The 27,724-nt window shown below is 38.5% G+C and overlaps 2 protein-coding genes across 9 annotated transcripts in view; one reads left to right on the top strand and one right to left on the bottom strand.

Annotated features, from left to right (window-relative positions):
- KANSL1L (KAT8 regulatory NSL complex subunit 1 like) overlaps nt 1-8,733 on the top strand; it is a 102,465-nt gene extending 93,732 nt beyond the window's left edge. For both annotated transcript variants that reach the window (XM_080670600.1, XM_080670599.1), the window contains 6 exons: nt 1,450-1,565; nt 2,731-2,855; nt 4,038-4,089; nt 5,269-5,381; nt 5,934-6,087; nt 7,164-8,733. In XM_080670600.1, the coding sequence (XP_080526726.1) occupies nt 1,450-1,565; nt 2,731-2,855; nt 4,038-4,089; nt 5,269-5,381; nt 5,934-6,087; nt 7,164-7,400 (797 nt within the window). In that variant the 3' untranslated portion in view covers nt 7,401-8,733. The remainder of the gene's footprint in view (nt 1-1,449; nt 1,566-2,730; nt 2,856-4,037; nt 4,090-5,268; nt 5,382-5,933; nt 6,088-7,163) is intronic.
- Nucleotides 7,710-27,146, bottom strand: RPE (ribulose-5-phosphate-3-epimerase). Of its 7 annotated transcripts, none has more exons than XM_080670601.1 (6): nt 26,916-27,146; nt 18,924-19,003; nt 14,128-14,267; nt 13,600-13,734; nt 12,965-13,051; nt 7,710-10,547 (listed from the first exon to the last, which is right to left on the bottom strand). In XM_080670601.1, exons 1-6 carry the CDS (start codon nt 27,035-27,037, stop codon nt 10,425-10,427), a joined length of 687 nt encoding a protein of 228 aa, XP_080526727.1. In that variant the 5' UTR covers nt 27,038-27,146; the 3' UTR covers nt 7,710-10,424. The 7 variants fall into 7 exon arrangements, with proteins under 7 accessions (XP_080526727.1, XP_080526731.1, XP_080526733.1 ...); XM_080670606.1 differs by having other exon boundaries at nt 7,987-10,547; nt 27,064-27,096; XM_080670604.1 differs by having other exon boundaries at nt 7,988-10,547; nt 26,927-27,075.
- Nucleotides 27,147-27,724: the final 578 nt, after the last annotated feature.

Genomic DNA, 27,724 nt, shown 5'->3' with positions numbered 1-27,724 from the left:
ATTCATTTAAGGTAACTCAACCACCTAGTTTAATTCCCTCTATGAACTTACAATTAATTCCAAGATGACCATAGGAATATCATAAAACTAGGATCCTTCTAGTAATATAAAGAGGTTTATGTGGGGATTTTAGATAAGATAGTGTCCACAGCTATTCCAAATTAATGATAAAAAGTAAAAGTTAACTGCAAAGATATATATTATCAAATTACATACTCACAGGTTTTGTTCATTGTTCCAGTGGATTTAACACCACAGGGTGGGGCAAAAGTAGGTTTACAGTTGTATGTGAAAGTTTATCCTTGAATTGTTCTCCATATGTAGAACTGTAAACGTTTTGCCCAAACTGTATATATATATTTGTATTCCCCAGATGTAATGTCAATATGTCCAATAAATTAGAAACAAATTATATCCAAGATGTACTGGATTTTAACTAAACATGAAAAGGAAGCACATTCTTCACTGTCTCTAGAAATCCCACCAAAATGGACCAGATCACTACATGACAGTCACTGCCTGATCTAGTGTAGCACAAAATTAAACTCACCCTTGACCATAGATTTCATGATGTTTTTTAGTGCCTTGATCTTAAGATGACGAAATAACTTAGCCTTTGAGGAATGTTCAGACATGTATACTTAAAACACAGGAAAACTTGCATCTCTTAATAAGATATATTATAAAATACAAATTACCTAAGATATAAATGTTTCACTTGGATTGATGGAAACACAGGGATACAAGAACAAGTAGGATGCAATATTACTAAGAAGTAGATGACTCTTAAAGTGTACGACATCTGGTCTCAAGTCTTTAGTACTAATTTCAATGTGGATAGTGATTTGAAGAAACTACATAAAGGACATTTTTTAACGAGTGGAAAAATGTAAATATGGACAGATTTTACATTACACAGGAAAATATTTTTTGAGATCCAAACTAAAGTGAAATAAAGGCAGTATATAAGTGAATAAATTATATATATACTCACAGATAGGGAACCAAAACAAATGGAAAACAGGATTGTGAGACACAAAATATCAAAAAAAGAAGTAAACTTATCCTGAGAAAAGAAAAATTCCATAAAATAAAAACAGGATGCTATTAAAAAAAGAGAAAGAACTTTTACAAATTAGTTGATACTTTGAACATAGAACACTTCTTAAAAATTAATGGTCAGAAGACAAGCTAAAGAAATCTTCCAAAAAGTAGAAAAATGTATAAAACTGTCATTATCCCAGCAAATGAAAATAATCAGAACTGTAGCAGAAAATGGAAATAATTGTGGGTAAAATTTTTTCCACTTTTTTTGTTGTTTTGTTTTCGATAGGAGTTTAAGAAATAATAAAAAGAAAACTAATAAACAGAAAAGAAATTACATGTTACCTGAATAGAAATATAAGTCACGTAAATGTTTGACATTCTCAATGATTTTTCCCATGGCAGGAGAAAGAACTCGATTTGAAGAATTTGCTTTTCAACATGCAGAACCAGGATCCCACTGCAATTTTACTGCTGTTGCTAATGTCAGCGTTACATCAAGAACCCAGAATTCAACACAAGTAGGTTTTTTGTACACTGAACTCTAAAACTGCTTTATAGAATTTTAAAACTGGCTGATTTGAAAAAAATAAATTGTTAATTAATGGCCTTATTTACTAGCACATATTAGCATATTTAGAACTATATTATCAGGAAACAATAAATTTGATTATACTTTTTTAGTAGGAAACCAACTGTTCATTAATCCTTGGTATGGCTTTTATTAGAAACAAACTTTATCATAAGCATCCCTACTCCTTAACATGAAGATAAATATAATCTTACTAGTAAGAATCCAGCACTTATGTTACTTTCCTGTTTATCTGGTCAGAGAGTGAAAGTCAAAAGGTGGGTTTTAGGTCCTGGCTGGTGTGGCTCAGTTGGTTCAGCCCATGCACCCAGAGGTGGCCAGTTAGGACGCATGTGTGGGTTGCAGGCTTAATCCCCAGTAAAGGGCATGCAGGAGGCAGCCGATATTTCTCTCTAAAATCAATAGAAACTTTTTTTTTTTTAAATAAAAAAGTGAGATGGATTTAGGAAAAAGTGCTAAACTCGGACACAAGGAATACATAAATGAAGATTGTAATAATGATCTTTACTAAATGACTCACCAAGTATTTCATAGAAATATTTCATATTCCAGTCTTTCACAATAAAAAGTGAGCTTGTTGCCCGGCCTGGGTCGCTCAGTGATTGAGCATCGAACTATGAACCAGATCAGGGTTAGGTTCCTGGTCAGGGTACATGCTGGGCTTTTGGAGCTCAATCCCCAGTGGAGGGAGTGCAGGAAGCAGCCAATTTATAATTGATGATTCTCTCTCATTATTGATGTTCCTATCTCTCCCTCCCTCTCCCTTCCTCTGTGAAATCAATTTTTAAAAAAGTTTGTAAAGTGATCATTTCATTGACATTTAAGGTGCTTCATGGTAATCTTTTACGATAAGAGTTTTGCATTTTAGGGCATTTCTAATTGTTATGGTCATAAACATAGGTTTGTAATGTGTGCACACATAAAGGTATATTGCATACCCGCCAAAAAATACAAAGATTGTCTGGGTTATAGAAGACAAGTATGTTTTCTTGCCTTTTCAACATTTTATAGTCAGATTTTTAATGATGTATTTATAAAACTTAATATACAGGTATATACTGCTGTAAAACTACTGTAATCCTATTTTGCTGCAGAATACTGCACGACGGAGACTGAGAAGTGAGAGTTCTTATGACATAGATAATATTGTGATTCCCATGTCATTAGTGGCCCCAGCTAAGTTAGAGAAACTCCAATATAAGGAAATACTTACTCCAAGGTATGTATACTTACATCCTTTTATTTTCTTTCTTCCTTCCTTTTCTTGAATAAACTTATATTTTCAGAGTGAAGTTAAAATTTTAATAAAAGGAAGATGCTGCTTTTCCCCTTCCTCCCACTTGTATAACCATAGAGGAAAAATGGAGAAAATTTTACATTACTTTGCTGAAAAAGTGCCACAAGTTTACTTCTCAGTTCTATTAAGGATTGGGAATTCCTAAGACTTATTTACTGTGAAACGGTCTTTTTTCTTTTTTTTAATTCAGTATTTAGTTATCTATTATGTATATGGCACTAAAAGGTACTTTAGGGATATAAATAATTATACTTGAATTAATAATTGCTCTTTAAAATGGAGGTTTACACAGGGTAGCAAAATGAGTTCAAAGAAAGCAAGTGCCTTTGCATGGGGTATTCACACTGTAAGACCAGTAACACCTGTGACAACAAAACTAAGATGTTGATGTAGTGCCAAGTCAGCAATAAACACATTAAACAGAAAGATGGCTGGGAAGACATCATGGAGGAGGGGGACCTATTCACATAGGGAGACCCCAACAAAGGCATACGGACACCTGTGCAAGGCTCAGCCAGAAGACTGAGGCTTTGTGTAGGCCAATAAAGGTAATTAGTGTTAGAAAAGAACTTGGAACCGGATTGTGGAGGTCCTTGAATGCAATACACAGATCTGCTTCCTACTGACAGCCAAGTGAGTCCATTTTTTTTAGCGATGATGAAAACAGTTTCTTAAGAATATGAATCTGGCACTAGGAGTGATAGAAGAGGCTGGAAACAGGGGCATGAGCTGGTGACAACTCCCATAATTCCTACTGCTCTCTATTCCAGCTCATTTCTAATTCTCTCAATAATTATTTTGAGGTAGTATGAGAATTCCTACAGAAAATTTTGATATATTCTACATAAGAGATAACGTTTATTATTTGTGGTTATGTTGTTCTATAGCAACGATTTTCAATTTATGTGATAGGCTAGAGCTGATGGTTGAGCTGATTGTTTAATATTGAGGCATTTTGTGATGCAGTTATTAAACTTAAAAGAAGCCAAGATGAAGTCTGCACACAAAGAATTGGCAAATACCCACAAATCAGGGTGTTTTTTTTGTGTGTGTTTATCGATAACTGACATAGAGCTGTTGGACATTGATTTGTATCTTCTACAGCTGGAGGATGGTTGTTCTTCAGCCTTTGGATGAATATTATGTAGATGAAGAGGTAAGTTTCCTTTCACTGATAGGATAACTATACTTTATATATTATGAAGTCTGTTTAATTTGAGGCTTATTTCTATTTATGAAAACTAAGTTCTTCATTAAGGATATTTGATTATAAAATGTTCTTATACAAATAGAAAATATACCATTTGCCTCCATGAGTGGTTAAAATATTGAATTTATGTGAATATCTACATTCATTTCCTGTATTAAGTCATATTTTCCTGCACGAGGTTTAATCTTAATATTCAGGCCCACCATATTCAAAGTCTTGGAACAAATTGGTTGGAATTTGGAAAATTTTGGACTTTAGAAAAATAATGTAGTACATACATTATGTAATACATGCAAGGAGTCTAGGACAGTTCTCACAATCAAATATTAATGTTCCTATAATGAAGTATTTATAAGGAAGTAGAATAGCCTCACACCATGAGATGTCTATGTCACCAAATGAATTATGAAAACTTGGGGGTGTCTTGTTGTTTTTCATATTTTTTTGAATTGCAGGAAAGGGACTGTGGATCTATATGGGTAAAACATTAACCAAAGGGAATTAGAAAGTGATACAAAAACAGTATATTATATAAAAGACATTTTGTTTCTGTAACAATGTTCCTAGGACCACTGTTCCCGTTTTTCAACTACCAAAATTTACTATTTAATGCCCTTCTCACCTTTAATGCACTCTTCCCTAGTTCAGTATGATCCTAGCCAGGACACTCCTATTCTTTATAACCAAAGTCTTAAAACCCCAGGTAAGTCATTAAATTAATTCTCATTTATCTCAGTCAATCAGTTTTACTTTTCTGTGATAGTAACATATTCCTAGAACAGTATACTCCATATTGTGCAATCAGTACAAACTTTTGAATAAATAGAGCATTGAGAATATTGTATGTAAAATGAAAGCCCTATGAACCTATTTGTAATCTACGAAAGTGACGTAAGTGTTCAAATGTAACCCAATAGTAAAAAAAAAAAAAAAAAGTTTAAAAAAAATTTTAACTCTCTTTTTAGGAATTTGAAGCTCATCTCCTAACATTTATTCTCTTGTCTTAGATTGCATTTATTTTAGAGTTTACTTTCTATTGTTCTCTTGACTCATGAGAAATTGACACCTGGTTGTACATTTCAAAATGTTTCTGATAAAAGCCAAACTTTTTATTTCTAATTCCAGATAGAAGATCTTTCTGATGAAGTCTTCTCTCTAAGACACAAAAAATATGAAGCAAGAGAGCAAGCCAGATGGTCACTATGGGAGCAAAGCAAGTGGCACAGAAGAAACAGCAGGTAGATGTTATACATTTAAAACCCAAAACCATGGAATCCATGTGGAATCCACAAAAATTCTGTATGAATAATGAGGGAGGTCACTAAAAAGGGAAGATACCATATACCCTTAGCTATTTGTGCACTAGAAGGGAAACACTGCATATACTGAGCTTACACTCAAAATATATTTGGGCTCATACATAGTGATAAAAATGAGTTTCTGTATTTTACTCCAGTCTAATGCTTACAGTTAACCTCAGGGATAGATTTAACTGAGCAAATAATGTGATAATTCTTCTAGATAAAGGAGGTTATTTCAATGTACTGTAACACTAGGGATTAGAATTGGGTAAAATCCTGTCTAGTCTAAAAGTAAATAGTTTAAAATACTTTGAACATGACTTTGAGGGAAGGGGGAATAAATCCTAAAAATACAATTAGGATTTATTTTATTTTGGGGGCAGAAATATTTAAAAGAAAAGCTACCAAGTTAAATTGACTTAGTAACATCTTGGATTGTTCATAAAATGTTTATTCAAAAAATAAAGATTTGCTTAATTTTCTTGCTAGAGCTTACAGTAAAAATGTTGAAGGACAGGACTTACTTTTGAAAGAATACCCTAATGACTTTAGTAGTCATCAGCAAGGTGCTGCCGAAAGTCCGCAGAGTCAGGATCTGAGTGCACATGGCTCACCTTCAGTAAATGAAAGCCAAGAAACCAAGGTAAGTGGAACCATGACACCTTTAAGTTGCCTTTTATCCTTTTTAAAACCTGTTTGTAAAAACTGCTGTTTGCAAATTAAGCATTCATCATTCCATAACAAATTCAGTATGATAATCCAGTATAGAATGCTGGCTACAAATAAGAGGATCTGTACTCCAACAATCTAGTTCCGTTACTATAAACACTTATCTTTTTTATGGAACACTAGAGGCCCCGTACACGAAATTCATGCACTCGAGGGTGAGGGGGAGGTCCTGTGCCCTCTCGCATCCAGGAGCTCTAGGAGGATGCTTAGCCTGCACAGGGGAGAGGCTCCCGCCACCGCCACTGAACTTGCCAGCCGTGAGCCCACTCCCCATTGGAGCAGCTCCTGCATTGAGCGTTTGCCTCCCTGGTGGTCAGTGTGCGTCATAGCGACCAGTCATTCTGCTGTTCGGTTGATTTGCATATTAGCCTTTTATTATATAGGATAGCAATAACTAATCCCACCTACTCATTAATCTGTTAGGGATTCTATCAAACTTTCATTACAAAATGAATCTGAGTAAAGAGAACGCACCTAGCACAGAGTAAACATTAGCCACTATTTCTCTTTTGTCTCCCCATCCCCACAGATCAAGGTCTAACCTCAAGGAGACTGTTTTCTAACACTGCATAAAGTTCTCCCACCTTTATTCATACGTAGGTGTTGGAAAAGAAGAACCATATCTAGAATGGAGACTATAGAAATTAACAGGCAAGTTGTCTGTAATGATGGGATGCAAATGCAGATAGTGAAGTGTAGAAGTAGATCAAAGGGGCTTTCCCAAAGCGCCCTAGGCTGCAAATGAAGACCAGAGCCCCGAGGCAGCATTTCCTCTTCAAGGAAGAGGCAAAGGAAACAAGTCCCCAAGGTCCCTAACAATTCACAGTATGTTCCATTTTGAGTTCCTACTTAAATTCAAATGAAAAATTGTACATTTATGTGCTAAAGAACACCACAATAGTTATTACAAAATTAACATTTACAGCTTACTTAATACATTAACTTAAAACAAATTAGTTGAAACTTAACTGAACATGTTTTCTCTTTCAGTCTTTGTGGTGGGAACGACGGGCTTTTCCGCTGAAGCACGAAGACACAGAAGCCTTACTATGCCAAGATAAAAAAAAAGATCAGATTGAAAGATCAAGCCCCGCTCTCAGTGGTGAAGACGTCGGTACCAGCGCACCAGAGAACGGCCACAATCCCAAAAGGCAGGCAGATGGAATGGAAGAATACAAAACCTATGCTGTAGGACTTATGTTAAAAAAAAAAATAGGTGACAAGTAACAGGTTAAGAAAATGATGGAACTAAATGGAAAACAGGAGAAAAAATAAGCCCCTCCAGTCACAATTCCAGAGTAAGAGCATATACTGCATATAGTAATCTTTTATGCTCTTTATGCAACAGGAAAGGTATGTCTCTTCTTTCCTTCTTGAACCACAGGAGTATCTAAATAGCTTTTCACTTACAGACAAGTGGCTAGTCATTTGTGTTTATGATACAGATCATAAGCACCAAAAAATTAACTGCTGTAATTTAGTGTCAAATCACATTACTGGCTAAATTTTTAAAAGATTTCACACACACACATCTGTGCAGCAAATGACAGGTCTTCTTTTTTCTATATACATGGTATTGGAATATACAAATGTGTGTACAGAGTATACTTATATACACACACATATGCACTGGCAGTACCACTCCAAAATACATATATGAATTATCCCATGAAATATAAGCTGCAGTATAAATAAAGCAGCACAGGTTTCCAATGATAATGAACACCTAAAAGTCTTGACTATGAAAAGGGATTTAAAAAAAACAAACATATTTAAGTAATAGAAGTTATTTATGGAAATTTCCAAACCAGGTAACACAATATTACTTTATTTGAAATCAGTGATATCTGTTGGACTAAACAAGTCATTTTCTATGCACCCCTAACAGAATAGGACAAGCAAAGTAGAGTTAAATATTGGTGTTTTTAAAACTATCACCTCTTTTAAAACTCACGTTTTAGCAACTTCATTTTATGTATCTCATGAAGACAAGATACCAACTTAAAATAAGCAACACACAGGAAAGTTCTGTCAGTATAAAAATATTAATGTATTTCTAGTTAATTTGGTCATTCTTTATTCAAATAAGCATCTATTCTTACTTGTATTCTAGTGAGAATTAAAACTATCCAAAGGATAATGCTTCAGTATTACCAATAATGGATACTGAAGTGTACATTAAGGAAAATTCCTTTTGAAGATATTACATCACTTTTTTCTATATAAAAGTTGAGGACAATTTATATGAATTATTTTTTTCTCATGTAAAAAAGGTTATTCAAGTTGTAGTACCCATATAACTGACAATCCTAGCCCAGTCTTGGGGGATTTGACACTGTTTTGTTAGGGACTAGAAATTATGCTAGTCCCTTTAAAAAAGAAAAAAAATTCAATACTGACAAATTTTTGCTTGTAGTTTTACTGTACATTTATTTTTTTTTAAAGAAAACAAAAGCCAGACAAACCCAAGTTGTCCAGCACATAAACTCAAATCTTTCTGTCATGTCTCAATATTATAATCTTCTATGTAAGTTTTTTAATTAAAGTTATTTCTATATGCCTTGTGTTGTCTGATTTGATAAAACGCCACCTACACATGGCACAAAACTTACCTCCTAAGCCAAAGTACACGTTAAGAAATAAATTTTAACCTTGTAATGTAGAATAAAACAAAGCAAACTCTATTCCATATGTTCTTATTTTTCAATTATTTTTTTTTCTTAAAATTCACAGTAGTCTGAAGAAGTTTAATGACACTGGTCCTATTATTTCTTGCCATATGTATTATATAGCAAGAGTATTTGCGATAATAAAGTGGCTGACATATTTGTTGTCAAAGTATGAGTTAGGACACAATTATAAATATTTAGTTTATGGATTGATTCTGTACCTTGCCATCTCTTAGCCTACCTGGTCTTTCTTTGATTAATAAAATACATATCCTTTGGGGTCAAAATCCATAGTTCTGGGATATCCTCAGCAATCTGGTTCTGCTACAGGGTCAAGTTAGACTGGAAATAAGATAATGTTAAGTAAAGAAGCTTCCTTTGCCCAATCCACCTCCCAAGGCCTCCATTTGTAAAAAGAGTACAGGCCAGAAATCCTGTGCCCTACTGAGTCCTTTCCATGCTTGTAGCCTATTGCTGAGCTTTAGTGTCTTCATTTTTTAAAAATGGGGACAAAAATACCTGTCTTCTCACTCACAGGAGTGATTCGAAGATTTAATGAGATGAGATTAGCAAAGTGCTTTATTACCTACCAAACATAAACTTTATAATGATAGCTACTTTGTACTGAGCATTCTCAATTCTATGGCAGTTCTAGGAACAATGGTGGAAGCTTTACATATGTAAAAGTATCTTTTTTATTCCTCAACATAACCCTGCTCAGTTATTATAATCAAATTCAATGTATAAATCAGTTAATAGAAGCTCAAAGATGTTGGTTGATTTGATTTGCTAAGGTCAAATTTGGAAAGAGGAAGAGTAAATTCAATCTTACTTCCAAAATGAGTCTTTCCTTTCCTTTCTGCTCAGAGCTAGCACATTATCTCATATCCTTAAAAATGGTCGGTGTGATTAAGGGTGAGATGGTGGTGGGGAAATCAATGAATCATCTGTCCCTGCAGCAAAGCTAACAAAACACCCTGATAAAATCTATGCTTGTATTTTACAACAGACCTTAAAAATCCTGGGCTTCATACATTGGTTTTTTTAATATCAAATATAAAGTGCAAAGTGAAAAAATAGATGTTTTAGAAGCAAGAAGAATACGGTATGCTATCCCAGCCATAGATTTTCCCTAACTTCTATTCCACTCATATTATAACGCATATAGACAAACCAAAAATGACAAGGAACAGGAAAAAAATAAGAACTTACTTTGCTTTTGGAAAACAGCCAAGAAACAATAGAAATTTCTTTTCAGAAATGGAGAAAAACATTTTTCATAGTAGCTAATGTGCCTTCCTTAGGCATTAAGACACATTTCTATTTATAACCTTAATACAACTATTTTTACCCTTTATAAAAATCAAGTCTTCCAGTAAAAATGGCATTTCACCCCAATAATCTTTAAATCCCATCACTAAATTTCTAACCTCTTGGGACATTCTGCACAACAGATGTTAGTGACTGGAATGAACTGCTCAGAAAAGCAGCACTGCCTCAGTTGTGATATGATTTGGTAGTCAGTGTTCTTGTTCTCCAGTAAGAGCATTTCATGAGCAGAGACACTGGATTCCTTGTGCTTTCATCGATCAAGAGAACGTTTCTGAGCAGCTTCTGAGCAAACATTTCTTAACAGGTTGATCACAGATCTGGGGTCTTCACTCCTCATAATGGCACTGCCAGACACAATCATGTTAGCTCCTGCCTGGAAGAAGTAAACACTTAGTTATGCTTCTAAGAAAGACACAGAAAAGCCTAAAACAGAATTCCTGGACTGGATTTTCTATCCTTGCATCTGTCAGTCAGCACTTAAACTATACAAAAGCCACTTTCAGATGAACAGATTGAAACAATCTGGTTCAATGAAGAAAAAAGTTAAAATGCTTAAAAAATAAGGCTGTGAAATTGTTTTTAAATGTCCTAAGAAATCATTGACTTTTTAAGTAACAAACTCTAAATAAGCTATACTGCATCTTTGCTAATAATTATCTTTAATCCTCAACTCTATTAAGGTTTTTCCAATATATACCAATATCTCCATAGCTACTAAAAAACCTGTCTTTTAATTTTGAATTATGTAAATGAATTGGTAGATAGTCTGAGAAGACAATGTTGCTAAAATGTGAAGCTAGCTATAAAATATGGCAACATTCAATAATTTCTCATTTTGAGGCCAGAAGGAATGGAACGTCTTCTCACTCAGGCTTCACTGCAGCCAGAATGGTTTTAAGGTGGCTTAAAGAAACTCAAGCTGTTCTTAAATGTAAAAATAAAAATTAAAAAAAGCAAATAATACCAATCAAAATTTAGCTCTGTACTTCCTGGGATTTGACTTGACGAGGGAAACCCAATCCATGACGTGATTAATTGCCAAAAGAAAGGGGGAACCACTGAAGCTGATGAGATGCTGTCACTCTGTGATACAGTGTACTACACGTCTAAGAACATTCCTCATAAAAATGAAAAACAAATCAGTTTTACATTGCTACAATTTAATACATCTTTCAATGTAAACAGGAATAGCATAATGGCAAGGAGCAATTTAGCAAAAAGAATTCCACAGGGGTATGGAATATGCTCACTGAACATTTGGGCAGTTCCTCTTCCATAAATACTTATCACAGCCCAGCTTTTGACAAGTATTAAGCAGAAAAGTGTGGCATTTATACAAAAAACTGGAATTGCAGATTAGACAAGGTTGTTTAGTAAGAACAGGCCACTTCAATCACCTGCAGTGCTATAGGAAAGGCTGGCACCCTCTTAATGAAGCTCAGGATCCTAACTCAGCTCAGCTAACTTCTCAGAAAACTCATCCCAGTTCGACACAGAGGGTTAGAGGTATCCAGAGATCAGATCCAGAATTTCAACAAAAATGGCCCTAGTCAGTTCTTACAAGAGACAAATTGGTAATTAAAATACCTAAGATCTACAGAGTAACAATTTTTTTCCCTTTATAAGAAGGTATGCTTTCTTTCTCTATTTGGACAAATGACTAAACCAAGACCCTGGAACTTAATGATCTTCTAATGTCTGGCATTGAGTATATTCTTTTTCAAAAGGGAACTTTCTTCAGCATTACTGAGATAACCAAACTTACTATTTAATGTGATTTTAGAATATTCACTTATTGCTCTTTATTTTCCTACTAGTGCCCTGGTGCACAGATTCATGCACATTGAAAGGAAATTAATTAGAAGGTGGCCAGCAGGGTGCGGCGAGAAGGGCCGGACACGCCCTAGAGCCAACCTCCCGCGGTCCCTCCCTGGCCAGCCGCACCTGGGGTGGCATTGTGACTCAAAGGGCATCTGCAGAATGAGTGGGGTCCCTGGCCTGCAGGGATCAGGCCAAAACCAGCTCTCTGACATCCCCACCCCACCCCCTGGGGTCCCAGCATGCGAGAGGGCACTCTGCAAAGTTGCTGTCTACAGGGTGTGGAATGCAAACGCAAGTGTGCAGTAAACCAGATTCGGGGCCGACAGTACCCCAGCAACAACATAATCCACGGCAGAAAAGGTGGAATCGCACAGCCCCGCGAGGAATCAGGCTCCCTCCTCTCTGGTTTCAGGGTGTGTCACTCGAGAACCGCCACTGCCAAGTCACTGCAGCTCGGCAGCTCCCGTGTTGAATGTCTGCCCCCTGGTGGTCAGTGCGCATCATAGCAACCAGTCAGACACAGCATATTAGCCTTTTATATATACAGAGTTTTACATTTGAACAAAAATACTTTTCCGCCTTAGGTGGCTCAGTGGAGAGTGTTGGCCAGAAGGGTCCCCGGGTTTGATTCCAGTCAAGGGCACGTACCTTGGTTGCAGGTTCCCCGGCCCTGGTTGGGGTGCAAGCAGGAGGCAACCAATCAATGTGTCTGTCTCACATAAATATTTCTCTCGCTCCTTCTCTCTCCCGCTATCTCTAAAAATTAATGGAAAAATATCCTCAGATGAGGATTAACAAAACAAACAAACAAACAAAAAAACAAAACAAAAACCACACACAAACATTTCCAAGAAAGAAAGGCAACTTAGGAAACGTAGAGGAAATCTTTTTGGCCCACAAGACAATGCCCTAGACATAATAACATTTGATAGGAAAATGGTCTGGGTCACAGTTGAGGCACAGTCTCACCTCTGCACATTTATGGATAGTGTCAGGACCTACTCCACCATCGACCTCTATGTCCAAAGACGGGAACTGGGTCCGCAACCAGTGAACCTAGATATACACAAGGAAATAAGTGACTTCTAAAGTAGATAAGATGGGGATGGGGACACAACCAAATAAACAAAACATCAAACAGCCAATATCACCCATTAAAATAGGACTCCAAATGTCTCACACAGTAATTTCATAACAATAAACAAACTATGACTGGGGAAACTTCCCTTTTAATATACTGAAACAAATTAAGTTTCCCAAAAGCAAGCTTTGTTATTTTGGCAAACAGCATTAAATTTGTCATGGCTTTTCAGAGAACATACTTCATGGTAAAAAGACAAAACCCTCAATATTCAATGAAAACTCCCCAAAGCTCTAAAGGCTATAGAAATAATGGTTTGGGCAGAAAATTTCAAGATTAAAATGTAGTATCTTTTCTGATTTCCAGACCTAAATCTTTTACGGCATTTATCATAATGTATTAAATAATCTGTAGGCATTTCCATCTCCCCACCCTCAGAACAGGGCATATATAGTGACTCATTATATATTTATTGAATGAACACCCGTAAGAGCCTCACCCCAGAATCAAATCCTTCTTTTACCTTTGGCATCATATCTTCCATGAATTTCTGCCCTCCAAACCCAGGTTCCACTGTCATAACCAAGGCCATATCTATTTGATTAGCCCATGGTGCCAAATACTCGACTGTAGTTCCTGGTTTGATGGCAAGACCAACCTGTGACAGAGACAAATGTGCTAAATCACATTAACAATCACTTCCACATTATATTTATCACTGTGGCATATCAGGCCCAGTAGAAATACCTAGTCTCAAAAAAGGAGAATTCATACATAAATGGAATGCGTAAATTGTTCAGACTATATAATTATTTAAAAAGTCAACTAGGCTATTAAATGTAAATGTTTCTAAAAAAGCAGACATATTCAGAAGAATTATTACACATTATTATACTTACACAAAAAACAAGTTATACTTAATACACTGGCTTCCAAATGACGAACAGCTGCCTAAGTCTGGTCTTAGAAATGTAAGAAATGCCTTCTACCAAATCTTCCCAACTCTGAGCTTGAGTAGTATAAAACATTACTGTCATGGCTGACCTCTCACCTTCATCCCATTCTCCCGAATGTCTTTAATCAAAGCCCCTGGGTTCTCAGTAGCCTCGAGATGAAAGGTATACTGATTAGCTCCTGCTACCGCCATTGGCTTTACCCACTGTTCCGGCCTCGACACCATCATGTGCATGTCTAGAAAGAAAAGACACATCTCCTAAATATTACTGAAAGGAAAATACCTGGCTCATACTACTGAAGCCAACCTGTAGTTTTCCCCATTTTGTATACATACTCTTCTGACATCACAATATTATTAAATAATTATTCTGTATTAATAGCCTCCTTTTATCCTGAAGATTAGGATTTGGTTAAACTCATTCACACACACACACACACACACACACACACACACACACACACACACACACATTTTTCCCACAATAAGCATCTGTTGCTGTATATGGAAAGTAATGACTAGAAATCAGGAAACCTAGGTCCAGGTCTAGTAAATATGACTCAAAAAATCTTTTAAAAGTCATTATCTGTGAAAACTTGCTTCCTCATTTATAAAAGAAAGCTAAATTAAGTGATTCTCTTCACCAATATTTTATTGAGCACTTACTGCACCATTAACTATTTTAAGGCCCTAGGGATAGAGCAAAACAACAAAAATATGCTGTCATGAGGATTACATTCTTAGTGGGAGAGAAACCATAAAAAAAATAAATACAATACACACTAGGATGACAATTAACAAAGCCAGTGTGACTGGGGTGTAGAGCGATGGAGAGAGTAAAGGAGGTCAGAGAGGCACGGGGTGAGGAGACAGTACTAAGCTCTGGAAGCCATTAGGTTTTATTCTGAATGAGATGAGAAAAACACCACTGGATTTTAAGTGAGAAAGTGACAAGATCTGACTTAGAAAGCCATGGCAATAACCCAGGTGAGAAAGGATGACGGTAATAATTGAGGGTGTTGGGAAGTGGTGGGATTCTGGGTATGTCCTGAACGTAGAGCCAACAGGTGTTGCTGTGGATTCGAGTTTGGACAGTGAAAGGAGAGGCAGGATGGTGCAAGGATTGGGGCTGGAGTAACCAGAACAGAACTCTAATAACTGAGAGGCAAAACTGCAGAAGAAAGCATGAATTAGAAGGGGAGAAGGACATGTTACTAAAAGAAGCCTGACATGCATCCTAATTCTGAAGCTTGAATCACATAAATATTATATTAGGCAAAACAGACCTGACCTTCTTCAACATCCTGACTTGTAACTTAATAGCATTTAATAATAAGAAGAAGACAGACTGCTAAATCAAGAAATAATCATTGTGGAGAAAATAGTAAATACATACCCCTGTGCAGGATTGATGGTAGTGAGAAGACTTTTGAGTTTTTTTGTTTTGCTAAAGGAAGCACACTTCTGACATAGCTTAACTTATTAAAGAAAAAAATTCTAGTATTCCAGAACTCAAGTAAGATTATGAAATGCACTAAGGCTTTGAAAAACCGTCAGGAAGAGTATACTACTTGACTAATGACACCAAGATTCAAGTTTATATTTCTAAACAAAAGGAAGAAAAACCGAACACATCTTAATAGATAAAAGTTTTTAAAAGATAGACTCTATTTGGTGTTTCTTATTACTCTGTATTATAAACAAGGAAAATTCAATCTGGTTTAAAATATCTAGTTTACTCATTCCTTAAGTTACCAGACTGCTACGTCATTCCAGTTCTCCCATGCAGTAACCACTAGCAGCGCTCACTGGAGACTCTCCAGCATTCAGGCAGTCAATGGTTCAGTGAATCTGCCTGTAGTTAAACACACCGAGATGAGCAGTTCCCAAATGTTCTATTATCAGGCTCCCTTTACACTCTTAAAATTACTGAAGACCCCAAAAAGCACTGCTGATGTGGTGGTGCTTTTTACCTGTATTTAATGAATTAGAAATTCAAATTAAAAAATGTTGACCAGCCACTGTGGCTCAATGGTTGAGCTTCGACCTATAAAACCAGAACATCACAGTTCAATTCCCAGTCAGGGAACATGCCTGGGTTGTAGGCTCATGCAGGAGGCAGCCGATTAGTGGTTCTCTCTCATCATTGATGTTTCTGTCTCTCTCTCCCTCTCCCTTCCTCTCTGGAATCAATAAAAAATATATTTTAAAAGAAGGAAAAGAAAATGTTTATGTCTACTTATCAATTCATTAAAAAAATAAGCAATAATAAATTTAGGATGTTAATGTAAGAGTGGTGTTATTTTACATTTTTGCAAGCCTCTAACATCTGGCTTAACAGAAGATATCTGTATTCCTACATCTGCTCTACATTCACTCTGTTACAATATGTTGTTTTATATGAAGAAAAGTACATAAAAAAGGGAGGTGTACATTAATAGCCTTTTCAGACAAGTGTGGATATTCTATTTCTACACCAAAATTCAGCAAGTGGTACTTTTAAAAAGGTTGGCTGAAATGTGGAATTTGTAAACCCTACCAGTGACCTTTTCTACTTTGTTGCACTAAAACCTGTTGGTCTATCTTATAATTTGACCATTCAAATTATAAGTATTGGTTCACTGAATTACACAGATCTTCTAAGTAAGATACATTTCATTATATGCTATAAAAAAGCACATTTATTACATCACAACAGATCTCATCACTACAGAAAAGCTCTTAGTAGTAGGAATTAGTCAAGCTCATAGCAGCAGATACATATTTATCAAAATTCTAATTTTCAATTACAAGCTCTAACTTTATCAGGGAGCAACAAAAGCGAATACGGTCTTTTCCTTGCAGTGACAGGCTAACTTAGTTAATTTTTTAAAAAATGTCAGTAAAAACACAAGTCTGATAACTACAATTCAATCTGTCAGTTGTTCTTTCAAGTGAAAATGGTATTCATAACAAAAGCAGACAGTTCAGTCACAACAGAAACAATGGCCTAGGTTTTCCTTGAGAAAACCATCACACTCCAGCATGCAGCAGAGGTGCCTTGTATGTACATTTTACTTTGTCACACAAAATATTAAAAAGACATGCATTCAAGGATCAAAATTTACTAAAATTAATCATTTGCACTACCTCATCACAAATACTATGAACACATCACGATGAAGAATATTAATGACTACTTGTAGAGTTGAATACCACTGCCTTGATTCGAGCTAAGGCAGCAGCAGACGAACTCACCATTGCTTCTGCATCCTCAGTACAAATATGGCAAATAATACTGTAATATAAAGATAGTTTTGACCTCAAACACCAATTGAAAGGGATTTCCATGGGTCCTCAGACCAAACTTGAAGACCAATGATCTGGATAATAGCAAAAACAGACTTTTCCTACCACTTTATTCTTTAAATGGTTATTCATACCCAGTACTAAGATTAAACAGTTAAGAACTCTAGCAGTTATACATACAACTTGTGGTTTAGTTCCTAGAATATATTCACGTATCAATTATCCAATAGCCAAGATCCAAGAATTAAACAAAAACACACTTCTTAATTTAAAAAAAGCAAAAATCACAAAATGGAACATTAAAGCACACAGAGTCCATTCTTCTTTATTTTAGACCCAATTCTAGAAAGGTTAATTAGTGGCTTTATCAGCAAATAAACTAAAACAAGAAGAAAAAGCAGATCGTATGTGGTGGTGGCAGTAGGGTTGGTAAAAGGAGACGCACTAATAGTAAGAGACACAAACAGCAGTGAAAAGTGATACCAGGTGACCAAATAAAAGGGAGAGAAAAGGGGAAAAAAAAAAAAAAAAAAAGGATTTTTAAAAAATCCATACACAAAGCCAGAAACAGGACTCTGTGGCCACTGTATAAGGGGGACAAACAAGGCTACTTATTTCATCCACCTCTGATAGTCAGAAGAACAAATTTATATTGGAAAATTCCATTATTTGGAAATTGCAAAATGGTGAACATGTTGATGGAACACTGTTTTCCTCTTGCCACATAAATTAGGTGATAATGTACATTTTCTTTGGTTCACTCAAAGTGGATGGATACTACAGAGAGGCTCTGTCCAACAGCACTTTCTACAATGATGGCAATGTTCCATAGTGGTATTATACAATATAGTAGTCACTAGCCACGTGTGGCTGAGAACTTGCAATATGGTTAATACCACTGAGAAACTTTACGTAAAAGAGATTTGGCAAGTGAGGCACTGCTAGCTGAGTTTAAAAGAGCAGCAACAATATGTGGGCTGAATTCATTTCCCATTAGAAGTAACTTCTAGGTTACTGTGTGATCTTATAAACCTTAATTCACAATATCCTACAGCATTGAAGTGGGAACATACATAGGCCCCACTTGCAGAAAGCTCCAATTTGCATGAAATAATTGGCTCCATTTCTAGACCATAAAAATCAATCAATTCATAACTTCATTTAACATTACACTGAGCCCCAATCTTGTTTCTATGCTTAGCTCTGGGAAATCACTATAATCAAGGAATTTACAGTCTGATAAAAATAACCTCAGATTAAACGAAGTTCTAAGAAGAATATCTAGAAGTTGATATGATAACTGGATAAGGGTTAACTTAAGATAGGGTGCTTAGAAAGGCCTCTCTGAGGAAATGAGAAATGATCCACGGCCAAAAGATGAGTCAGACCTAGACAAGTAAATAGCTTTCCAGGCAAGAAATTAGCAAAAGTCCCAAGGTCCTGAGACAGGCAAGAGTTTGGCTTATTATAGGCAGCCAATGAAGCCCCAGCACAGAGATAAGAGGGAAAAGGGGTTCTAGATGAAATTGAAAGTTGAGAAATCAACCACCTTTTCCTTTACTTGAGCAACACATCCAGCTTCAGATGGCATAACACCCACTTACCAAAGAAAGGGTCCTGGCCTAGCTGCTTTCGGAGGCTTTCTACCACAGGGTGACCAAAGGTGATGTTGGGAACAAAATGCCTACAAGACAAACAAAATCTTACTCTGAAAATATTTTCAATATGTATTCTGATGGGGGTAGAGGGGAAGGTCTGTGATTATACTATTTTTCAATTTAATACTTAACGTCATCAGTATTAAGCAATACTAAAATTATCTGGATAATTTTGGATTTACAAAGCAGAATCTCCTTGATATTTGAACAAATCATAATAATCACGATTTAACTCTGTAATTCATAATCCCTGGCGGGTAGAACTAGAAAGATGACAACAAAACCCAGAACTTATATGACTTGCCCAAGTCATATACAGTGGAAACTCATTTCTCGAACTTAATTCATTCTTGAAGGCTGTTCGAAAACTGAGTCATTTTTTCCCCATTAGAAATAATGTAAATTGAATTAATCCGTTCCAGACACCAAATGATTCTGTTTTAACCTTTCTTATATACAGTACATGTCTATTGTACTGTTTAACCTATAAATAAACACTTTAAAAACAAAAAGGACATTAAATGTAAATGAAAATTTAACAAAAAGGAAAGAAAATATACAGTAAAAAATGAAAATTTAGCAATAATTATAAGCAGCAACAAAAGCAAAAAAAACAACAACAAAAAAAAAAAACACACACATGAAAATATTCACAGCATAATATCCTGAGATTTTAACAGTGGTAAACTGACTCACATTTGCCCATTCTTTCCTTTGTTTGTCACCTGAGATACATGACTGATCATACAGGTATCAGCATGAAAGGGTTGTCAGGTGGAGAAGTAAATTGTTCCAGATGGGAGATGTTCAAGAAAGAAGTCTCTCTGTATTAGTTAGAAAGTTCTGGACTGTGATATGGATCTTTCATATCCTAGTTCAGTGGTCGACAAACTGCGGTGGCTCGTGAGACGCAGTTTGCCGCTGTTGACTGAGTTTGCCGACCACTGGGATAGGGGCTTAATCACAAGGAACAACAACAGCCTGGAATCGAGAGTCTAGGTCAGTGGTCGGCAAACTCATTAGTCAACAGAGCGGCAAACTGCGGCTCGCGAGTCACGTGTGGCTCGCGAGCCGCAGTTTGCCGACCACTGTAGTTTGTTATAGCCTGGTTGAGGCTACTTTTAAACCTATACCACAGGGCGCTAAATGACAGTTTATTTAAACTTTCAGCCTTATGAAGTAAACCTGTTATTATATGAAGAACATAGTATAACTTCCTTAAGTCAACCAATTAATTATTTGTGGGGCAAGAGTCAAATCAAGTTTTCCAAGTATCAGACCCAAAGTACTCAACCGTCCTCCTACTTCTGTTAGTCCTCAAGTTCTATTAAGCACCATGCTGGTTGCTTTAGAGTACTGCATTTTATAAAAAATACATCTAAGAGTCCCTGCCTAGCCCAGAAAATGCTACAATCTCATTGGCAAGAGATGCCTAATAACTCACCAGAATTCATGACCTACTGTTATTGTATAGTTGATAGGAAGCCAATGCAAACAACCAAGGACCACATTTTCCAACTCCCTTTACATCCAGTTGGCCCATATGACTAGTCTTCCAGTGGACTGAGTTTAAGTTATGTGTGTCACTGCAGAGCCCAATAGGTCAAGTAGTATTCCTTTTCTGTGCTCATTTTACCCTTCTGCCAATAAAGAAGCCCTTAAGGAATAACAAAGCCACAGGATAAACAGTCTATGGCAAGCTCTTGGAACAGACTGTCCGATCTCAGTGGGAAGGTGGGGGTGGGTGGGAAGAGATCAATCAAAGAACTTGTATCCATATATGCATAACCCATGGACACAGACAAGAGGGTGAATGAAGGCCTGGAGCAGGGAGCAGGGGTGGGCTAGAAGGAGGCAATGGGGTAAGAAAGGGGATATATGTAACACTTTCAACAATAAATATTAAAAAAAAAAAGTCTATGCCACTGAACTTTATCATGGAAGAACACTCATACTGAATTGTTAAATGAATGAAAAATAAACTTTATAATGTTAAGCCACTGGAATATAGGCTTTATTTGTTAAAAGTAATAGGTATTACCCTATATGAGGATTACAAGAAAAGCTAAACAATAATAAGTAGACAAATATGAGGTAAAACCGGTTCCAGAGGCAAGGAGTATAGCATTTTACAAGAGGGGGGAAGATCATGAGATTTACAGAACAGAATTTTAAAGGTGGGAAAATAAATGAAGCAAAGGCAGAAATAAACAAGTTGTGCTCAAAGAAGGAGGAAAATGGTGTTTACCAGATTGGTTAGTGTGAAAAAGGCAGGAAGCCGACTGTGTCACAGTAAGGGTACCAAATGCTGGCTCAGAGTTTAGATTTCATCCTGCTGTAAATATGAAATGAGGTTTTAAAATAAAAAGCAAATAAAAAATAAGATGCAAATAATAAAGTAGGAAGGGACTGGGCAGTAAATTGGAAGAAGGGAGGTAATAGGTGTTGGCAAATGGCAAGGAACAATAATAGAAACAAAGACAGGTAAAGGATTTGTTAACTGGTAAGATAGGGGTGTGGTGGAGAGAATACACCGTGGTTAAGATTTTAAGCTTAGATGACAGGCTGAATGAGTGTTAAACTGAGATTTTAACAGTTTAAACTTATATGGACCAGGCACCATTCTAAGCACTTTCCATATGTTAACTCATTAAAACTTACAAGTCTATGAGATAGATACGATGTTATCTGTATTTTATAGATGAGGAAAAGAGGCCCAAGGTCACACAACCAGGTAGTGCTGGAGGCAAGTGTTAAATGCAGGCAACCTGGCTCCAAAGTTCAAGCTCTTTACAGTCTCACCTGTCCCTCCACCAACAAACTAATAAGGAACAGAAAAAGCAAGTCCAGGTGAGGAGAGTTAAGAGGGAGAGGTCAGGATTCAGAACACATCTGGAAGGAGCCTGTGAGATGGATAGTACAGACACTTTCACCTTGGTCCTTGGAGGTTAGGGTTTTAGCATTTAGGAGGTCATCTAACATTTGCCTAAGAGCAACGATTGCTAGGGTTATTCCTAAAAGGATTATTATGTTTACTTACAACTTGGAAGGGTCAGAGAAGGAGGCAGTGAGGCTTAATGAATATTATACAACTCTGGAACTGACAGATTTGTATTTCGTTTACTGTTTTTTTAATTTGCTGTCTGGCCTTGGAAGTACAGGCATACCTTGTTTTACTGCACTTCACAGGTGTGTTTTTTGTTGGTGGTGTTTTTACACAAACTGAAGGCAAGACCCCTCACCAGTAAAAAGATAACGAGGACTCACTTTAGTGCAATCCTCACTTTATTACAGATGTCTGGAATGGAACTCAGTATCTCTGAGGTATGCCTGTACATTTGTTGTCTCAAATTTAGGTTTCATTTATAATGAAAATAAGCATCACCACATCGTGAGAAAATATGAGAATGGAACAAATATACGTTTACTTCATTGAGAAACGGAAGCAGATGTATAAAACTACTGACCCCCAAATTATATGACAAACTGTGCTACTGAAGATCAATTAAATGCACCACGTTCACCAAGTACACTAGGAGAACAAAAATGCATCAATACCCTAAGAAACCAAAGGCTTATACTTAAACCATAACAAAAAATGGCTACAAACGCAAACATGAATTCAGGGTGACCCAAAATTTGCTTGACAACAGTAACCAGGTGAACACTTACAACAAAAGGATTTACAGGCTCTACTCCAAGCCTACTGACACCAAAGAGGGCTGGGATTTTGAATTCTTAAGTGCACTGGGAGCTCTTATCAGACCAGCTTGGAAAACACTAAAATATTTCACTTTAATGAAGAAAAGTTTATCAAGGAAGTCTGCTTCATTATTACATTACCGTCTTTTTTTCCTTGAGGGTACTTTTGGGAGTCAAGTCTGCAAAAAATAAAATTCAATAAAAAAGTCTTTTCCCCCAGAAAACTACTGAAATTAAACTATAATTATTTACTATAACACAGGATACAATTATTTTAACTCCCATCATGTTCCATCAACCCTAAGCTTTGTTTACAATTGTCATGCAATATATTTTAGACATATCAAGCCTTTACCAGATCTCTCAAAAAGGCAAAGATGGTAAGAGACAGACTAACTTTGATATAAAATGTCGAAAGACTGTAACCAGAAAACAATTCCTGTGAACCAGGAATCACAAACTCATATGCTTACAAGGACTAGCAGGTAACATGGAGAAGCAAAACAGTGAATAAAGAACATCTGGCCTGGCTAATAGTGGCTGCCTATTGGGGCCTTGTGAGATTGGACCAGTACTGGCAAACCTTTGGATGCTTTTCAAAAGTCAGATTATTATTATTAATACTAGAGGCCCAGTGCATGGAATTCGTGCACAGGGGTGTGTGTCCCTCAGCCCAGCCTGCACCCTCTCCAATCTGGGACCCCTCAAAGGATGTCCGTTTAGGCCCGATCCTGGTGGGGCAGTCAGACATCCCTCTCACAATCCAGGACTGCTGGCTCCCAACTGCTCGCCTGACTGCCTGCCTGATTGCCCCTAACCGCTTCTGCCTGCCAGCCTGATCACCCCCTAACCACTCCCCTACCAGCCTGATCGACGCCTAACTGCTTCCCTGCCGGCCCAATTGCCCCTAACTGCCCTCCCCTGCCAGCCTGGTCACCCCTAACTGCCCTCCCCTGCAGGCCTGATCGCCCCCAACTGCCCTCCCCTGCAGGCCTGGTCCCTCCCAGCTGCTCTCCCATGCCGGCCATCTTGTGTCCACATGGGGGCGGCCATCTTGTGTGTTGGAGTGATGGTCAATTTGCATATTACTTATATTAGATAGGATGAAACCTCCCCAATTTTAAATTCTGACAATTAACTTAGAAATTGCTTATTTGCAAACTAGCCAGTTTGGCTCAGTGGATAGAGCATCGGCCTGTGGACCAACGGGTCCTGGGTGTGATTCAGATCAAGGGCAAGTACCTTGGTTGCAGGCTCCTCTCTGGCTTGGGGCCCTGGTCGGGGCACATGCAGGAGGCAACCAATCCATGTGTTTCTCTCACATCGATGTTCCTGTCTTTCCCTCTCTCTAAGAGATCAATGGGAAAGTATCCTCAAATGAGGATTAAAAAAAATTGCTTATTTGCTTTGTTTCCACACGTAGGACCAACACATTTCCAGTTACTGTCCTGTCATGATGCATTTATATGTGTTCTAACTTTCTTTTCTTCTTGTCCTTTATTTCAAATATCTAACCATACCAGTGCCCCACCTCCCAACAGGTTTCCAGAACTTTTTTCTGACTTTCAAGATGAAGACATTCAGTTTTAATCAGAAGAGAAATGGAGTCTTAGTGGGAGAGTGGGGGGATGAGAAAAGAACACACACACCCAAACTCAGTGTAATGTTGGAGATTTTCAAAGGGAGCCAGGAGAGAAAAGCATGGAAACAGTAACCTGGAGGAAAGGTAAACCTGGAGGAAAGGTAAACTGTGGTTGGCCACCCTAGGGAAAGGAGTCCACCACCACCCTCCCCATCCTCCCCTTTCATGCCCCTGGCCTAGGGAACACTGCAGCTCAGCCTGGCTTTACCTCTTCTGGTGGGACAGTCAGGAAGGGGCTGAACCTGCTTAAACTGGTTTCCCTCCTTTGTAATAAGGTAATAGGAATAGTAGCTGTTAGCTCAAAAAGGGGTGAAGCTTAAAAGGGAAAGGGTTTTTAGGTGGTGTATGCAGAATTTAGTTCTTTCATACTAAGACTAGAGGCCCAGTGCATGAAATTCATGCACTTGGGCGGGGGAGAGAGGGGGGGATCCTCAGCCCAGCCTGCACCCTCTCGCAGTCCGGGCGCCCTCGAGGGATGTCCAACTGACAGCTTAGGCCTGCTCCCATGAGCCCAGCTTCTGGCTGAGTGGCACTCCCCCTGTGGGAGTGCACTGACCACCAGGGGGCAGCTCCTGCGTTGAGCGTCTGCCCCCTGGTGGTCAGTGCCTGTCATAGCAACTGGTTGTTCAGCTGTTTGATCGATTTGCATTTTAGCCTTTTATTATATAGGATTATTATATAGGATGTTTCTTGCAGGGGGGGGGGAGATGGGTCAATAAAAAACAAATACTTTTATCTTAATCTTGGGATTATGATACAGCCTTTCATTTACTGGATCAACTATAACTAAGCTTGTCATGGTGCTTTACCTGCAGAGAATAGAGTTGAGCGAGAAAGACAGATTCTGTTATCAGGGAGCTTACAGTGTAGCAGGAGAGATATGAAATAGAAACAAAAATAGTGTATAAATTATTAGTTGCTCTGTAAGGACAGAGAATGTCTTAGTCATTCTCTGTAAGCCCATACCCAAAGAAGACATGTATTTCTGAGACAACACAGCTGTTGCATGCTTCCCACCCCGGCTCCACCATTTCCTAGCTAGGAAACCCCTGAGAGTGACTTAATCTCTTTGCATTTGATTCCTCACGGTCAAAAGCTGGTGCTAAGGACAGCACCAACCTCTTAAAGTGGCGTGAGTTAATTCACAAAAAGCACTGGGACAGAAATAGCTAAGAGCTATTGTTATCATTAATATTCCCAGTTTGGGTGAACACGACTTAATGTAAAGCCAAACTGTTCTGTGTGTCTGACAGACTACATACTAGTACATATCCATGTAGCCTGTTCCATCCTGAAACCCCTAGGGGTCTCTGACACAAAAATGTAGCTACCCATCGCTGCGGTACACACTCCGTTCAGTAATATCACCTGTGAAAGTTCAGGGCTTTCAAGCAAAGCTGTCCAAAAAAAGTACAGAAGTAGAATGACATACGACAGCAAACTAAAAACATCAAGCTTTTGTGAGAGGTAATATTTACTAATTTTCTTACACTCTTTGCCTAGAATTCCCAGAGTACTCTAAGGTCAAGATTTTGCCATTATCAGGTGGTCAGACCTGTAAGGTCACTGAGTGGAAGGAAAAAGAGAAGCCACAGATTGAACCACGCAAAGGAAGGCAAAACTCTTTAAAGAGGAGCGACGTTAAACAGAGAAGTAACGGATCCTCTTTTGTAAACAACACACCTTGCAAATGTGCGTGAGGGCACGCAGAGATTTTACCCATTTGAACTCGATGTATCTTCCCACCCCAGCCCTCGGCAAAGGCTGTTAGGATTGTACGGCCAGTCATCCCCGGGGCTCAGAAAACTACTGGGCAAACCCACGGAGATCCACGTTGCAACTAGAGAGCGTCCTACCGCTTTCTCCAGGTTTGTTCCTCATTTTATAATCAACTTAAGACACTACTAGCATGATCATCCTGGTTCCAAACGGTATCGGGTGCTGTAATCACAGCGCTTAAATAAGACGTACAAAAACTGACTCCCCGGAGAGCAGGGTCCCTGAAAACAGACAGCAAAATCACAATTCGAACAAGGATACAACCAACAATTATGAATCGACGACAGGCCAGGCGCCGTGAACTTTAACCCGTAGCACCTCGTTTCATCTTCCGAAGATGACGAGGCGGCAGGTTCTATGACTCGCATTTTTCTCACGCAATGACACAAGCTCAACGAGGTGAAAGGGCGAGCCCGGGGGCCCCAGGTGGCAGCACTCGGGCTCTCGCTCCAGGTGCCCAGGTGTGGAGACCCCGAACCCCCTACATTATATGAACTTGGGCAAGTCATGCCTATCCCCTCGGGCCTCAGTTTCTCTCACCGAAAATGAGAGAGGAGTCCTGGAGATTTAAGTCGCTTCCGGGTGCTGAGGGCTAGACGACCACTCGCTACGCCGGGAGCGGGGAAGAGAGGCCCGGACGCCGCCTCAGCTCCGCTCCCGGCAGGGCCTGGGGCTCCCAGCCCGGCTCCCTCCTTGTGACCGCGCTCGGAGCGAGGCGCTCCGCGGTACTGGGACGCCGCGCACCCAACAGGCTCTCCATCCAGGCGCGCCCATCCCGCCCGCGCGGCCACCCGACCCGAGACCCGCGGAGTTACCCGTCCATTACATCCAGGTGCAGATAGTCGGCCCCAGAGTCCAGCATTCGGAGGCACTCGGCGCCTAAACTGGCCAGATCGCTGTTGAGGATGGACGGCCCAACCTTGCAGCCCGACGCCATGGTGCTGGTTCCCAAGAGCAAGTTACCTCACGAGTCCCGGGCAAGGCGAAGGCGTCGCTCCGATTGGCTGCGCCGTTCTGACACTGCCTCTTCCCCTCAGAGTCTTCCGGACTCCGCCGGAAGCAGCGGCCTGGGAGGAGGAAGTCCCGCCTTCCGGTTGGGGGCGGGGCCTCGCATAAAGGCCCCTGCCTCTGACCTTCCTTTTTAAAACAGGTTTTGGTCCTCTCAGAACTCGAGTTTCTTCATCTTTTAACACCTTACCTTCCTATAGTTTCTTTTCCTCCTTGCTTTACTATTTGTTTCTCCATCATTTGTGTGCCTTTCCTTTCCATCCCTGTTACCCTTAATAAACACAAAGCAAAAACCACTTACTTCTTCCTTATTTCTCTCTCCTTGAACTGGTCCTAAAAGCTGAAGGAGTCAGATTTAGGGCGGAATCATAGCTCTATTAGACACTAGCTGGGTGACGTAACCCAAAATTAATTTTAGACTATAATAAGGATTAAAAAGCATGTATTGGAGCAAAAGCAGCTGTAGTAGATACAGACCCTGGTAAAACCTGAATTGTGTTCCCCTGAGACAAAGGTGAGGCTGCCTTATATAAGGAAAGTCCCTGCTCAAGTTTTCCAGTAGGTCCATTTCATGTAAACGAGGTACCCCAAATCGTACACATCTGATTGGTCTGAG

This window comes from Plecotus auritus (assembly GCF_963455305.1).
Source record: "Plecotus auritus genome assembly, chromosome: 5".
In the NCBI taxonomy this organism is placed as follows: domain Eukaryota; kingdom Metazoa; phylum Chordata; class Mammalia; order Chiroptera; family Vespertilionidae; genus Plecotus; species Plecotus auritus.
Note: the sequence above shows the minus strand (reverse complement) of the source record. Positions and strands in the feature narration are given on the sequence as shown.

Coding starts and splice junctions, on each gene's coding strand:
- RPE (XM_080670601.1), bottom strand. CDS start 27,037: ATGGCGTCGGGCTGCAAGGTTGGGCCGTCCATCCTCAACAGCGATCTG. Junction 14,268..18,923: donor AGGCCAGGACCCTTTCTTTG/GTAAGTGGGTGT, acceptor TTTTCTTTCTAG/ACATGCACATGATGGTGTCG. Junction 13,735..14,127: donor TTCGGGAGAATGGGATGAAG/GTGAGAGGTCAG, acceptor TCTCTGTCACAG/GTTGGTCTTGCCATCAAACC.